General features: G+C 45.4%; 1 protein-coding gene across 1 annotated transcript in view; it reads left to right on the top strand.

Annotated features, from left to right (window-relative positions):
- The window catches only part of GALNT18 (polypeptide N-acetylgalactosaminyltransferase 18), a 383,589-nt gene that overhangs the window by 309,834 nt on the left and 56,597 nt on the right, over positions 1-17,158 (top strand). The window contains exon 7 of the mRNA XM_004613599.2: positions 12,407-12,592. Within this exon, the coding sequence (XP_004613656.2) occupies positions 12,407-12,592 (186 nt within the window). The remainder of the gene's footprint in view (positions 1-12,406; positions 12,593-17,158) is intronic.

Below are 17,158 nucleotides of genomic sequence, written 5' to 3'. Positions count from 1 at the left end.
CCAAGTAAAATGTGGTTGGAGATCCCGCCCGGGAAGGGAGATGTGTGCTAAAAGTGGAGTAGAGACTGAACACAATGGCCACTCAATACCCCTATTGCAAACCACAACACCCAGTTGGAGAGTGAGAGAGATCAAAAGGGAATACCCTGCCACAGAGGCAGGGTGGGGTGGGGGGGAGATGGGATTGGGGGAGGAAGGGATACTGGGTTTATTGGTGGTGGAGAATGGGCACTGGTTGAGGGATGTGTTTGTGAACATTGTATGAGGGAAAAACAAGTTCTAAAATGCGTGAATCTGTATCTACCCTCAGGGTGATTCACTAATTAAAGAATAAAATAAAAAATTTAAAAAACTAAAAAAAAGCAAAACTTTGCAACTGCATATCTCACAGTGGTTCAAAAAAAATTAAGAAAAATGTTATTAAGATTCAAAAACAAGCAAACAAAAGAATTACTCCTTATTCTCAGAGCTGCTGAGACAAACCCTTCTGCTTACCAGGCCTCCCTACACACATGGGGAAAGGCATTCATCTGGGAAATAACCACAGGCTGCAATGTCAGTACCCCACCCCATCCCATGCTTAACCCAGAACCAATTCATTTCCCACTCACATTATAATTCCCTGAAAAGTGGGGTACTTTTCTGGGCAGCTTTTCTTCAGGTGGTAACTTGGGATTTGATACCTCATCGTTGTTTTTTTTTTGTTTTATTGTTTTTAAAGTTAATACCATTCATTTTTATTTTTAAGATGCATATGTGTACTATTAATTCTGTTAATATATTTATAAATATTTAAGAGTTAGTCAAATAATAAAAGTTATAGTCCCTAGAGTTTATCATGGCTAGCTCCACAGCACTCAATCCCTATAAAAATTACTAAGTAATCCTTTATTTCTTTTCTTTTTGTTGATTAAAATACTGTGATTCACAATATTTTTGCTGATGCTTTCCTGTGTACATAATTCCAACACCACACCCTTCCTCCCAAGATCCCTGATACCTTCCTGTGCAACTTTAAGTCCCACATATGAGAGAGCTCATCCTGTATCCTTCCCTTTCCTCCTGACTGACTTCACTCAGCATGCTATGTTCTAGTTACAATCACAATGTGGGAAAGTGCTTGATTTTGTTCTTCCTTAGAGTTGCATAGTGTTCCATTCTGTCTATATACTATAACTTCTTGACCCATTTATCCATAATGGGCATTTGGGTTATTTTCGTATCTTCCATATAGGATTGTTTTGACTGTTTGGGGAGTTTTATGGTTTCATACAAATTTTAGTGGAGTTTCTTCTAAGTCTTTGAAATATGCCACTTCTATTTCTCTTAGCAATGACTTAAGTCTTCACTGTATAAGTCTTTCACCCCCTTCTTCAGTGGGGCACTATTTTGAAAGGGGATAGTCTTTTAGATTTCTTTTTCTTCTAATTCATTATTTACCTACAGGAATGCCACAGATTTTTGTGTATAAATTCTCCAATTTTGAGCTTCAAGGTCCTACTGGCTTAAACATGAAGCTTATTGGGAGGGCAAGGGGAAGACATACTATTGCCTTTATCAGGAAATAACATCTGTCATCAGGAAATGACAGCTGTTATTTCCTATCTGTTTTCATGGTTCTAAGGTGCTCCATGTTCTCTCCTGACTACCAAGAAAGACTATTGCGATTTGTGGCAGAGTGCTCAGGTATTACGGAGAAACCTCACTTTTGGAGACCACCCTCCTCCTGGCTATACATCCCCAAACTTAACATGTCTAGCTGGACTTCTTCCTATATTTATATTTATTTTTATTTTATACCTAATTTATTGCCAAGCCACAAGTTGTTGCTTCTTTAGCTCCTTCTAGGATATCTTGTTTCATCTGTGCAATTTACTCTACTGGTAGAGGATTAATCTGCTTTTTTTCTTTCTTTTTTTTTTCTTTTTGGGTCACACCCAGCAATGCTCAGGGGTTACTCCTGGCTTTACACTCAGGAATTACTCCTGGCGGTGCTTGGGGGACCATATGGGATGCCGGGGATCGAACCTGGGTCGGCCGCATGCAAGGCAAACGCCCTACCCGCTGTGCTATCGCTCCGGCCCAAATCTGCTTTTTTTCATTTAGGATCAACTCCATGTGTCAGGGAGAGCTCATTTTGGTTTATCTCATGGTAAACTTTATGAGCTTCCTTTCTGTCCTGGATACAATTTATCTTGAATTTGAACAATATGAACAAGTCTATTGGCTGATCTCAGATTTGAAAACACTATGAAGAGCTCTCTTTGGTTAGAACCAGTAATATTTGGTTTCTGATCTTAGTGAACCCATGTTTGCAAAGCAGTGCTTTGAACTTCCCATTAGAAGGTCCCCTGTCCCTAGTCATGTTACAGTCAGTAAGCACTGGGATCCAAGGAAAAGCTGGCTCACCTCATCCCAATGGGTGAGGATGCTGAGTGTGGCACCATCCTGGTTTCTGAGTTTCCTGTGGGAGAGCAACTACTGAAGCAAATCTCAAGTCCCTGCAAGACAGCCTCTTAACTTTTTCTCCAAGAAATGCTTCCAGATATCTCAGCACAGCTGGTGTCTCCTTGAAATGCTGCCAGGTGAATCTTCCCGCTGTCTCCTGATAGTTATGAAACATTTTTTCCAAACGGGGAGCCTGCTGCAAGTGCTTTTTAGGGCTGACCCCAAATCAGTCCCCTTCAGGGACACCTTCCAGGAAAAAAGCATCATTTTCCGCCCCCACCACTACCCCAGTTGCAATTCTGTCTAGAGAACTCATTGCCAGTGTTTATCATAAGTGGGCTTGGAAAGTTGTATCCCCAGGGAGCCTTTTTCTGTGGGGTATGATGGAAGAATAAGCATTATCACTCTTGAAAAATGTTTCCTTAGGCTTTAAGGTCACGGATATTCTTGGAAGCCTAGGAGAGTCTCCCAAGTACTCCAGTGTCACAAAGAACCTCAGCCCAGTGCTTAACTCTCATTCACCAAGTGCTGATGATGTGCTGTGGGCCAGGGTGGGTAAGGTCTTCTCTCACAGGATGGAATCACAAACAGGGAAACTGATTCATTGCACCTGTAGTCATGGAATTTCAACTTAAAACCATATACCAGTGAGTTTCGTGCCCTTCAAAAAGTCAAAAATTAGACTTAGGAGCCTGGAATTACTACAGCAATCGAATCAATTCCAAGCACCACATTTTCCCCCAAGCATTGCCTGGTGCAGCCCTGGAAGCGCCAACACTGGTGGGATGGAACAGTATCCACAGCATCAAAAGACCTCAGTAGTACCACATCCTCCGGCTATTGCATCGAGCCACAGTTCTCCTTGACTGAGAATTTCCAGTGGGGCCTGGGGCCTTCTGAGCACCACTTGGAATCCCTTACCTTAAATGGAAAAAGTTAGATGGTGACAAATATTGACAAGGATGTGAAGTACCTTGTTTTTATGTGGGCTAATGGGAGAGAACTTGGTATATTCACTTTGGGGGAATTTACTTTGTTTTGGAAAGTTGAATGTGAGTCTAACCTAAGCCTCATAGATTCCACTGTAGTATTACCTCTGAGCTGTGTCTGCTCTGGGGCATCAAGAGAGACATCTGAGAATGTTTCAAGGATCACTGTTCATGATACTGGGAAACAGCTGCTAACCAAGAGGAGGAGGCGTACATAAACCACTACATGTTTGTATAGTGGAACACTGTGATGGGGAAATAAATGAGGCAAGAAGCTAGATGCAGAATGCAGACAAAGTACTTCCACTTTCATAGTGTTCAAAATCAGGTAGAATGAAACAGATAGTTTAGGTTAATGGTAAAGAAATTATAAACCATATTCAGGGTCTGGAGCGATAGCACAGCGGTAGGGCATTCGCCTTTCACGCGGCCAACCCGCGTTTGATTCCTCTGCCCCTCTTGGAGAGTCCGGCCAGCTACTGAGAGTATCTCACCCGCACGGCAGAGCCTGTCAATCTACCCGTGGCATATTGGATATGCCAAAATCAGTAACAATAAGTCTCACATTGAGAGACATTACTGGTGCCCGCTCGAGCAAATCGATGAGCAACAGGATGACAGTGACAGTGACAGATTCAGGGTAATGGGTACCTTATGGAAAGGGCCTGGGCAATATTTAGTCAACCAAGCACTATAGAGTTCAATGCTTGGTTTTGAGAATGGGGCTCTTAAACTCCAGGGATTATCATCTGTACTAGGGGGTCTCCAGGGCCAAAACCTAGCTACTCAGGATGCCATGTGGTGCTATGGATAGAACTGGGGTCCTACATGAGTGCCTGGCACCTGTGCTGTCTCCCAAACCCCCACATAGAGCTTTTTTTTTACTGCCCAGTTACTATACCTTAAGTGGGCAGCAGGCAAACAGCTGTCCTTTGTTTTAAACACTTTTAAGTTCAAATAAACATTTCATAAGAGCACAGCTCACCTAAGTATCAGTGTAAGAGGAAGAATCATGATATGGGAATGCTTAGCAAACAAAGGTCTTTTACTGTGTTTAGAGCATCCAGGGAAAGTAAGTAGCAATGAGCATGGCAAAAACTGTAAATGTTTGTGGTGGATCTAAAAATAGAGGAATAGAGGAAGGCAGATTCCAGAAGGGGGTGATGCTACTGGATTGAGTGTTGCTGAAAAAGTGGATTTATTCCTGAGTTCATGGATCCTTGAGTTATGTGAAAATTTTGCATACAAAACTCCAGATATTGATGAAGTTAGTTTATTGTATAGTTTAAATAGGGGGGTCTAGGTTTCTTCCTGACGTCCAGGTCACTCTCTTTACCAGTGAATGGCCTCACTCTTCCTGTACCTTTATGCACGGTGTCATGGTCAAGACCAGGATATCCTGGTCTTGTCTTTGAATCATCTATACAACGCTGTTGTATGTTCTGATCTTGTCCCTGTGCCTCTGTCTGTCCAAAGTATGACTTCTAGGTCTGTGTGCCTTTTCTATGGCCTGCTGCTCTCTACTCTGGTGTTAGATTTCCCTAGGCCAGAACCCAATGCTCCCTGTTCTCTCAGCTTCCTTAGTGCTCTGGCCATGGCTGGTGCATGTGGGTGAGAATCTCTGCTGTTTTGCCATCCATCTTGGCACAGGTGAGGGAGAAAAGAGAGGCTTCCCTCTTTCCAGGCATGCATGTGGGGTGAAAGAGATAGTTACTGGCTGGGGGCTTTTCTTTTCTGACTTACTATTTCCATTGCCAGCCACTCCATTATTGATTTGACTGGCACCATTTTGTTGAAGTTTAAAACTAAATTAACTAGACTACTTGGTGCCCCTCCCTTTCACTACCACAATGTTGCAGAATTTTACTCAAAGAGAAGAGACAAAGACATATTTCGAAGAACAAGAAAAAGCCCAATTTAGAGCCAGAGAGATAGTACAGCAGGTAAGGCACTTGACTTGCATGTATCTATCTAGGTTCAGTCTCCAGCACCTATATGGTTCCCTGAGCCAGCCAGGAATAATCTTTGAATTCGGAGGCAGGAGTAAGCCCTGAACACAACTGGGTATGACCCAAACCTAACACACACACACAGACACAGAGAAGAGAGAGAGAGAGAGAGAGAGAGAGAGAGAGAGAGAGAGAGAGAGAGCCTAACTTATTTGACACTGGTGATCTCAGCAGTTTTCTCCCCAAACTGAGTAACTCCCAAAGTTATAACTATGCCTTGATAAGGGTCTGCATTCACACCTAGAAAGGAAAATGTGCTGGGTCAAGATTCACATGACAGAGTGAGTGATGTCACTGCAGAGGGGAATGTGAAGGACTAGGGTCACACATGACAAGGTGAGTGATCGATTACACGAAGATGTTGGGATGAGACAATATATAATCTTCAGGCTTCCTCCAGTTAGGACCATCCTTCTCTCTGCAGGGTGAAACAATACATAAAGTTAGCAAAGGCAGGACCCAGAATCAAATCTCTTCTAATTAGAATCAGACTTCCCTTTGCATCAGTAACTTGGAGGAAAATCCAAGAAGCCCATATACCCTCAGAATAGTAACAATAGTTGTCACTGGATAATCAGACAGTCAACAGTGGAGATGCACCAAATAGGAGTGACTGGTGAGGCGCCTGACAGGCCTCCTTAGTAGGGTTAAGGAAGGTGCTGTGTGAAGGGTAAGGATTGCTGGGGTGGGAGAGAAGAGTTTGGGAGGATGTTTGATGCCCCATCACATAGTCCCTTTCCCCCTCATCTTCTCCTTCATTATTTAACTCGAGCTTGCTCATAACCTCTGGCTTTTGTTTTTGCCTGGCTCAGATTTGATCTCTTTTTGCTTTTTATTCCCCCAAAGCTCAGTTCTAGAGTGAAATGAATGAGTTGCCTAAGGCGCGAAATGAACCCCCTCCCCACACACACACCCGTGCCCCAGGAGAAAAACAACACTCTGACTGGGTGGGCGTGTTGCTGGCATTTCTGACCCCACAGTCTCTCTGCAGGCCAGGGCCTGGTTCAGTGCCAGCCAGCCTCCGTCTTCAGCTTTGGCTTCCTTCCGCCTCAGCTTCTTCCCCCAGCCTTCCTGGGGTGACTTCCTAGTCTTGTCTCAGCATCTCACAGCCAAGTTAGACGAGACAGCTACATATAAAAAGAGAATGAACCACTGGAGCCAAGAAATCAGGACCCCATGAGTGGTACAAATCATGAGTTTCATGGAACTTGGCCAGGTTGGCTTTGGATGGAGGCAGAACAGGAAGAAGTTTTTCTGGGCTAAAGGAACAGGCGGAATGTTTTTGCCAAGAATGGAGAGCTCATTAAAAGTCATAAGGAGATAGAATTTGAAAAGGGTGTGAGGTCTTATCCAGAGGAACATGTCTGTGAAGTATAAGAATGAAGAGAATGAAGTTCTAGAACACCCTCTAGCCCCAATCCTTTACTTAAGGTAAACTTTACCAGTCAGAGGGAAAATGCATTTCATGGTACCAGGAATTTTTGGAATCTTTGGAATTCTTCTCCACACAGTGCTTCAGAAAGCAGATGAACTTCACATAGGAGTGTCCATTCGCTTGCTATTTTTCAAGAGACTGCAGAGTAAGCACCAGTGTTTGGGTGGGAAAACCAGTCACATTGTGTCCTGCTGCTCTGCCACCAGTGAGTCTCTATTTTAAAGTCCCGACTTAGAACTCTCCAATTGTGTCTGAAATACAGTCAAGGAGGCAAGAAATGTAGAATCACAGAATGTGAAACTAGAAGGAATATGAGTTCATTGAATCCAGCTTCTCTGGCCATTAAGGAAAACTGAAACTTAGAAAGGAAAAAGTCTTTGTTCAGCTAAGTGGCAAACCTAGGACAGAAGAGCTCTCCTCTGATCCTGGCCAGTTTTGGAACAGGAAGGGCACCTGTCTGTCCTAGGAACCCCCTCATGCCTGTATTTTCTGAGGAGGAGTGAGGAGTTTTCTTTTTAGCCATCACCACTGTGAACTGCCAGAGTGTCATTTTCCCTAGTAAAAAGGCAACTGACATACATAGGTTAATGTTCAGGGCCTTTGGGTGGAACTCAAGTGGTCAAGCACATGGATTGTGTGAGTGCAATCCTGGATTCTATCCTCCACAACACGTATCCCAACCACCACCTCCAGGTATCCCTGATGCACCAGAGAGGAATTCCCTTGCACCACTAAAACTTAGAGGAGTTACGTGAAATTAAAGCAGAATTCAAAGCTCCTCCAGTACGCCACCGCCTCCTCCAGTGCCTACTTTACTACAGTTTGCAAGAAAGGTGTTTCAAACCTTTGAAGAAACAGTAATGGAATTAGGGATCTCAGAGAAGGACTGGTGGTGAGTGAGGCTTTTCTCCACCCAGGGTAATAGCTCTAGGTTTTTGTTCACACCTGCGAGTGGTCACGGGGTCCTCGGTGGGTGTCTGCAATAACCTGTCGGCAAGTTTGGGACTTTTTCTGTATGGCTCCAAAGACAAAGCACCTGCTATCGCCCAAGCTCATCTGAGGATTTCCCAGGTTTTACAATGTTAATTTAGGCTTGGCAGCCAGTAAAATTCTCTTTGGTTGCAGTGGTGAGCACTTACATGCCAGGGATTGCCTGGAAAACCACTCGGGTTTGAAGGAAGTCAATGTGTACTATAAAATCTGGCCACATTTTATGTTTATAGCCTTTATTAAAGGATCCAGCTGAGAAAGTTACAACCACCCTCTAGAGTTAGTGAATGTCCAGAACTCTTGAATTGCTGAACTCATTCAAATAACTTACCATGTATGCTAAATGTACAGTGCCAAGGAGTCCTACATGACCGTTAATCTTTGCAGACCATCTCAACCCCTACCCTGCCAAGCCGCTAGGGAAGTTTTGGGGTGTGACCTCATTCTCCATTATTTCAAACACCTGTGATCATGTCTTCTAGCCTTTGTCTACCTTCCATGAGGAGATGGATCTCTGAATTCAGCTGTGGCTATGATTTTGAGAACTTGTTCATGTCCAGTCATAGGTCAGCAGAGGCATCATCACCCTGTATCCAAGACCACTGGTTCTCTCTTATTTATGTCAGTGTCACTGGATAGAGTTCAGAAAGTGCGAGGTACAAAGTCCAAAGCTGCATGTTCCCTCCCACACCCAGAGCTACCAAGAACCAAAGGCTGTATCCAGAGCCGACACAGTCACTCTTCTCGTAGATGAGCATCTCCAGAGGAGAAGAGAGCGAGGAAAGTGGAGATGACCTTGGGGTTAGCAAAAGGAGGGACCTGGTGTGCACCATGCTGGCAGGCAGCCTGTTCATTGTCTGCTGGGCTTCAGCCAAGCCCGCAAGTCCTCTGTTCTCTTGTTCCCTGAAGGAGTAGGTACAGAAGAGCCAATAGCAGCAACTATAAAGTCAATTACCAAAGAATAAGAGGCCCTCATTGAGGACTTCATCTTCCATGCTGTCTCCCCCAGCTCCCAATCCACAACTATGTAGTCACATGGCCCTGGGCCTTTCAAAGATGAGAATCAAGTTCCCGAGATAGCTGTTGTACCAACACCTCATCACTGGGTCCATATGTTCCACTTCAGATCTCTTGATGACAAGCCCATCAGGGATCACTATCAGGTGGGCACAAGGCTAAGGCACAAGTCTCCGTGACTGCCCTCTGCCCCACTCTTACACTGGGCAAAATTGAGGCTGGGGAGAATCGTCTTAGTCAACCATAACCCAGTAGCAGAAATGGAGCATGTGATTCCAATTCCCAGTGCCCCCAGATCTGTGCTTTAAAAAACTAGGTATTCTGTGCTCTGCCAACCCTGCTCTGCTGAGCACAACACCTGCACCTTTGAATACGTGCATGAAAGAGCACTTGGTGAGGAGCTTGAAGAATGTTCTGAAAGAAGGAAGGAGATCACCGGACAGACACATTCAAGAGTACTAAAATGGGCAAGACAAGGCAGCAAACACAGAGTATGGTGGGAGGCAGGCTGACCTCATGGAAGGGGACGCTGATGTGGCCCTGAGCTGACATCCAAAGGAGGAGCCAGGGAAAGCAGGGTAGTGGGGGCTTTGATAGCAGGCTTTGAAGCCCAGAAACGAATACAGCCTGGGAGATGGGAGGAAGTTTAAAAACTTCATGTGAGGGCCCAGGGGTAGTTCTGAGTACCTTGCATATCCTCAGTCCCAGCCTGATCCCTGCACTGCCTCACTGGGTGGAGCCCTGAAGCCTGAGCTTTGTAGTGGTGGCATGGATCATCCCAGGCCTTAGTGGCACAGCACCCTTGGGGGAAGGGGGGCGGCACTAGCAATAAACTAAGAGCTGGTTGACCTAGAACCACTGAGAGTGGTCTCCAGTTTCCCTGAGCCTGGCTTGGAAATCTCCCCGCATAAAAAAATAATAATAATAATAATAATAATAATGAGGCTGAAACATCTCGTATACCAGAAGACACGCAGGAAAGTGAAAATGGCAGTGACTGCACTGGGTTTGGGTTTTGGGGTGGGGGATGTGACCCAGTTGCCAGCACTCAGCAGGTCTTTACTGGCTTTTTAAGAACAAGGCGGAGGGAGGTGCTGCTACCCCCTTCCTTGCAGTACTGCGGATACACCCACTCTAAGGTGAAATGGAATGGAATCTTTGAGAAACACGTCTAGAAATAAAAGAGCTTTGTTAGAATCATGTTCTGTGTTGTGTTGCTGAAATATGTCAAGTAATAGCCTCCATTCCAGTTGCCAAAAGAATAATTACCCAGGCTCTTTGTTCTGTCAATAACACATTCACAGACTTTCATTGAAAATCTGAGCTGAGTGAATTGGAAATCAGCAGGGTCCCCAGAATGTATAGGTCATGAAAATGAAGGTGCACAGCCTGGGGGCCTGCCATGGCTCCCAGACTACCCCGAGTGTGGGATCTACTTCCCAAGCGAAGCCACTGGGCAGCATAGGTTCTTCATTCAGTCAGACAGACTCTTGGTCTAGTGGCAACCATATGGTCTGTGGTCAGGGGACGGTTTTCAATCTCAATCTCATCATGTGCTACTGGGCACAGTAATGGTGACCTCAGATTAGAGGTTATTCTGAAGATTCTGCAATTTGAATAACAAGAGCTGAGACTGATCAAAGGCTTTTAGTAACAGGCATTTCACTAAGCATTTTGCATCTAAGCATACAAATGTTCTCAACAGCCTCATGAAATAGGTACTATTAAGATCTCCATCTGAAATGAGGAAAATGAGAAATCATGAGATGAAGTTGCTTACTCAGGTCACTTAGCCAATAAAAGACAAAATGGAGATTGGAACCCCAGTCATCTGATCCAAAACTTTTTTGCTCATAACCACCATCATCCCCTCCCCCAGGCAGTATCTTTCCATCATAGATGTTCTGGGAGTGCTTACTTCCTTTCCATTGGCCCTGAATAATAAACTACTTTCAAGACAATCTTGGGAAGTGGTAAATGAATCAACTGCCTTCCATTCGTAAGTCAATGGAGCCCAATTTTATGGTATGAAACAAGTAGAAGAGAAGTTACTCTCATCCTAACTCAACCAGGGGCAGGGGAGCTAAATTAAAGCCAAAACTGACTTTATCTTAGACCAAGAATTATGATTACTAATGGATGCTTGTTCTGTGTATGAACGTCATCTGCCATAACCACAGCTCTTCCCCCAAAGAGCCTGGTTGCTTCCTCAGATGCCTCCTTTGTCAGCCCTGACCAGATATTTCAGATTATATTTGCATCATTAAGTATCAACACTTGCTTGCTTACTCTCATTTATACATATATATATAAAGTTTCTATATGTACCATGCATTTATAGGGGTCAACATAGGAATGAATGATACTTTGGAGGGAGCTTGGCTATGAGCATGTTAGTGTGATAGCAAGAGCTAGTGGGAACAGCAGAGGAATCACTGGTTCTGCCTCTGGAATTCAGCAAAGACTCCATAACGTGAGACCCATGTGGCAAAGGTCTTCAACGATCTTTCTGCAGCTGAGGAAAGAATGGGCAGGACATTTTAAAAATTACAAACAGAACAGGCAAAGCTTAGGAGTACAAAAGGATGAGCATATACCAGAACATTCCAAGTTCAGAGTAGCTAGAATGGTTGGAACAAGTGCTCCAAGACACTGGCCCTCTGCTCTGGACCTCTTTATCCAAAGAGGGATAAAGAAAGTCCCTCATTTCCATGTTTCCAAAACCATATTTGCATCCATTTTCAGTTCCTACTCAGCAAGGTCTATAAGAAGTTTTGTATTATCTTTTCTTTGCAGTGTCCTCTCCCGTGTATTCTATCAGAACTGGGACCTAGAAAAAACTGAGCAGGGCACTTGTCTATGACCCTGTGGTGATCACTCATTCAAGGCAGGCCCAAGTGGCCTATTTGAAGGTGACATTTCTGTTGGAATCCCTCCTGGTCTGTCCTTGTCAAAATAAGACTATTAGCAAACATTTTACTAAGTTCTCCAAGGTCAAGGAAAACACAAGATTTTTAAAATTTGGGGGGTTTTTATAAAAATGTTCTGTGTTTTTTTTTGCATACGAGGTTCCTAAAATTATTTTACGTACCATACCCTTTTTCATTAGTGCCATGTGTAAATCTACCTTCTTTCAGCCATCAAATAGAAAACTTCCCCCAATTGCACCCAAAACTATTACCATCCCCTAGATTGTTTCATAGGCCCCAAGGAAGCAAAATCCCCCATGTTGGGAAACACTGAGTTACATGATGTCCCTTCTCTTCTTTGGAGATGTCCAGTGATGTTCAGTGTTGGAGAGTGATAAGGTGAATAAATGCAAAGCACAGCAATAAATATAAGACATAGATTATGAACTCAGCAATCCCCTCTGACTGGAGCAGTAACAAGGCACAGCCCTGCTCCCCTTGCTGACAGGGATCTGGAGAGACAAGGTGAGGATGGCAGCATTCATCAGTGCTCGCCTTGAGTTGCAGACAGGCATCTGGAGCTGATGTGGGGCTCTGTGTCTTCTGCAGGTGTGGCAGTGTGGCGGCAGCGTGGAGGTTCTGCCCTGTTCGAGGATCGCACACATCGAGCGGGCCCACAAGCCATACACCGAGGACCTCACGGCCCACGTCCGCAGGAATGCTCTCAGGGTGGCAGAAGTCTGGATGGATGAATTTAAAAGCCATGTTTACATGGCATGGAACATACCCCAAGAGGTAGGAGTATGTTCTCAGGGGAAGGGTTTTTCGGGAAGGTGGGTGGTGAGAAAAATCAAACATTTGTCTAAACTTTTGATGAAAACTAAAACTAAAGCCTTCTCTCCATGGCTCAGAGTCTTGTTAGTTCTGCTAGTGTGGAGCCTCAAAAACAGAGGATGTTTCGTGTTGGAGAGAAGGGACCGAGCCAGCTTCTTTCCCCCACCCCGCCCTTTTGCAGTAGGCTTGAAGGAGGAGTCGTCCTCTGGATCCCCTTGTGTTTTCGGTGCAACATAAAAAAGTTCAACCAGGGGCTGCCACACTTTCTTCTTGCTCTCCTAGACCTCGATCTCTCCACCACTAGAGGAGCCAGTGCCCTGGGTAATAGATACTGCAGTAATGACCCAGATTCACAACCTCTGCTTTACTTTCTCTATAGTCTAGGCTCAAACCACTCCATCGATGTTTTGACCAGAGTAATAAGGAATGCCTGTAGGCCTTTGGGATTTCTTGACTCACATGGATAGGATGGACAGGATGGATTGTACTTCCACTGGAACCCTCAGGAGGAGATGGCAATATTCTGGATACTAAGAACTCTTCTAACCTTTATAGAACCTCACCCTTACCTGCCAACTATCCTCTCTTCTGCTAGTCACTGACACCTAAGACATACCAGAGAGCTCTAGGGATGTGGCTCACTGGTAGAATGCTTGCCTTGTATATATGAGGCCCCAAGTTTGATATCTACCGTTACCAAATCGAAACCAAAAGAAGTGCCAGAGAAAGAACACTGCTTCTTTAGTAATTTTGCTCAGCTTGCCTGTCATGTGGGAGTGACCTTGGACCACTAGCTGGGAGAAACTAACAGACGTCAGCCATGAAATCTTAACCTGCTTCCCAGCCAGTGGGTCAGATGATTACTGCTTAGGCTGCATTATCTGCACCTGAGCCATTGATCACATGACCTCTTGCTTTCCTCCCAAGGCCATGGCTTCCCCTTGGGACTCCTTTTAGAAAGCCTCAACTCTGTCTTCCTACTAGGGAAAATTGATCAGAGTGTCAAATTTCCATACTAAGACCTGCTCCCAGGTTGCTACACCAAACTAAAGCACTAACGCTAATGGAGTGAGAAAGAAGACAAGCTGTGGGCAGGAGCTTCCAGGGGTCCCCACCCTCCCAGCACCACCACTGTTGGGGAGGGAATTGGGATTAGAGGTTTAGTCTCACAAATCACAGCGGTTTTGGCATTTGGGCAGAAGCATGAGGTGCCCAAGTGTATGAATGTGCGTCAGAGTGTGGCCAAACTTACTGAACCAACCCCGATTATGCCCCTGACAGTGGGAGTGTTTCTAGGGAAACGGCAGTGCCTTCTGGACCCATCTGCAGTGTGGGCGGTGGATCTCAGTGTTCTGGGCAGGATGCTGAGATCCACCGTGGGTGTCCTGTGATAGCAAAATGGAAATTCCACAGGAGCTTGGGGTGCAGCATGGAGATCCCCAGGCTCAGCTCAAAGACTATCACCATCCGGCGTCTGCTCCTCCCCCCCCCCCACACACACACACTTCTCTCTGCAGCCCAGAGCTGCACATCACAGCTGCCAGACATTGAAATGGATGGCAAACTCAAATGAGTGGGAGAAAACTGAGCACAGGTAACTGTAAAATGATGAAGCAGTGCCTGTCTCTAGTTCAAGTGGGCAGGGGGCTGGGGTGTGGCCGATGGTGCTTCCAGGATGAGAGCTGGGTTGGAGAAGGATCATCTCTTGATCTAACCCATTTTCTTTGTGTTCAAACTCCTCTTCTACTTCTTAACCTACTTCTGAAGAGTCCACAATATTACCCCTGAATTTTCTTCTCAAAACACCTTCAAGTACTGTGGAATATACTTTGGGTAAAGTCATCTTTGGCCTCCTAATGCCTAATTCAATGGGCATTAACCAATGGCCTTACCTACAGGATCCCACCTCTTCCTGGCCACTGATTTATGGCTCCATAATGCTGTACCCCAGAAAAGACTCATTTCTCTGGTGACACCCAGTCCACCCTCCTCCTAACCAGCTCCTTTTCCTTCCACTCTCAATGCACCTATATTCCAAGATCTCCTCCCTGGCCTATGCTCTCATTATAAGTCACCTCCCAGGCAAGGCCTGTCTTGCCTTAGTTTTTTGTGACCACCTTTATGCTGATTAACTTCCTGATTAACACCTGTAGTACTCATCCACTTAGCTTCACACTTCTCTTTCTCTGCACTGCCAGCTGCACAACTTCTCTGCAGGCTGATTCCACGGGTTCTTTAACCAAGTCTAGTCAAAACTAAGCCCTTTCCCACCCCTGACAATCTACTTCTGTTCTTATTCTCCTCCTCAGTCCATGATGTTACCTTCTGTCCAGACATGTGAGCATGAACTACACACGCTCCAGGACTCTCCTCACTCTCTCTCACTCTCCACTCCCAGATCATAACCCTCTCCTTTCCAGCACAAGTTTCACTCATGGCTGATTTTAAGCCTTGTTTCTTCTGCACCAAGTGATGTCTGGTTTCCCTGACTCAAGTCTTAATCCCCCTCCCCCAAGTCTTTCCTTTATGCTACTCAGTTATCTTAAAATTTGGCTACCATGGCATTGCCCTCTTTAGAAATCATTGCATGACTCTTTACTCTTCCCCAGGTCAAACATAAAGTCTGGTGTTCATCACAGATCTCAGGATTCCCTGCCTCCCTTCTGCCCACCCCTCCAGACCTGTATCCTGCCAATCCTGGTTTGGGGGTCTGTGTCCACTGAGCATCAGTGGGAACTGCTGCAGCATCCTGTAGTTTTCCTCCATGTTTGTTCAGTCATGTTTCAAATCCTCTACTCTCCACCTCATCCTTAGCCTCCACCCATACCACTTTCTCCCTATCTGTTTAGACTCAGCTCCAGTGACCCAGCTGGGCATATGTCCCTTTTGCATGTCTCTGTCACTGCTCCACCACTCTGTGGAAGAGCGTTGTGTTCTATAAAAACCTCTGTCTATCTCTCTGTCAAGGTCTCTGTCAATGTCTCTGTCAATCTCTCTCTCTCTCTCACTCTCTCTCTCTCTCTCTCTCTCTCTCTCTCTCACACACACACACACACACACACACACACACACACACACACACACACATGCACATGCACTCATTAGACCAGGAGCTCTGAAATCTGGCTGAATTTTAAAATCACTTGGGCTCCAGCCCCAGAGATTATGACTTAATTGTGTTGGCAGGGGACCAAGGATCCATTTTTTTGGAAAGTTCTTCAAGGATTCTAATGTCCGTGCAGGGCTGAGAACCACTGCGCTAGACCATGGGCTCCCTGAGGACTGATTGTTATTCATATTTGTCACCATGCCTCGCACAAGCAGGAACATGGTCTGATGCTTATTAACCAATGAATCTGCTGTAGTGCATGTAATCCCTAGGCGAGACGCTCCTACAAGCTTATCTTCAGATCTGTTACATCAGAATCATTTGAAGAGTTTTATTTTCATACTGATTCTGGGTCTCATCCTCAGAGATTCTGACAAGCAGGTGTTGTGGTGCTGGCTGGGTGGTCAGGTTTGGGTAACTCCAGTTTAGCTCATTCAGCTCATCTTCCCAATGTTATCATTAGCATCACCTACTCCAGGAAGCCCTCACTGACTGCTTACCATTTCTTCCTCACCAACTGCCTCATACTGTACAATAGACAAAGAGCCCCTCCACTGCCCTCCCTCAGCATTCCCTCTTCCCTCCAAGCTTCCCACCATGTCTGGAGTCTGTTAACTGATCTGGATCTTCCAGACTCCCCTTTCATGTCATATCTGTGACTTACTCCCCGTGTATGCTGTGCTTGATCGGTGCCTGTTAAATAGTAGATATTAGTAAAGAGCAGCTGAAAGAGAAGCAAGAGTAAGAGTAGAAGCTGCTGCTTCCCACGCGTTTCCTCAGGAGTTTTCCCCACATTTTCAGATACGGTGGCTCAGCCATCAGCCCATCTGTTATTTGTCTCAGCCCTTTGTCTGCAGCATTCCAGCTGCAGATGAAGAGCTGAAACTCGTCCACCCTGCCTAAAGATCACTGTATCTCTGCTATCCCGTTGCTCATCGATTTGCTCGAGCAGGCACCAGTAACGTCTCCATTGTGAGACTTTTTGTTACTGTTTTTGGCATATCGAATATGCCACGGGTAGCTTGCCAGGCTCTGCCATGTGGGCGGAATACTCTCGGGAGCTTGCTGGGCTCTCCAAGAGGGATGGAGGTATCGAACCCGGGCCGGCTGCATGCAAAGCAAACGCCCTCCCTGCTGTGCTATCGCTCCAGTCTGGTGACCTTGAGAATTAAGTATATTAATAGAGGTCAAGATTTGGGTCTATGCTTGACAAATAGAAGGGTTAACTCTTGTTGGTGTTGTTGTTTATGCCCGGAGCCTTCCTGCATCAGCCTTTAAATGCCCTGGTTAGGCAACCAGGCCCTGATTACTATCTTCTCTAGGTCTTCAAGAGACTATGTGCTGGATTTCTTTCTTACCAGGGCCAGTCCCAACCTTGTGGAAGGCTGTAGGGGCCTCCAGAGCTTGTAGTTCTACAT

Source organism: Sorex araneus, chromosome 6 (genome assembly GCF_027595985.1).
Source record: "Sorex araneus isolate mSorAra2 chromosome 6, mSorAra2.pri, whole genome shotgun sequence".
NCBI lineage: Eukaryota > Metazoa > Chordata > Mammalia > Eulipotyphla > Soricidae > Sorex > Sorex araneus.
The sequence above is the reverse complement of the archived record's forward strand: the minus strand, read 5'-3'. Positions and strand labels throughout refer to the sequence as shown.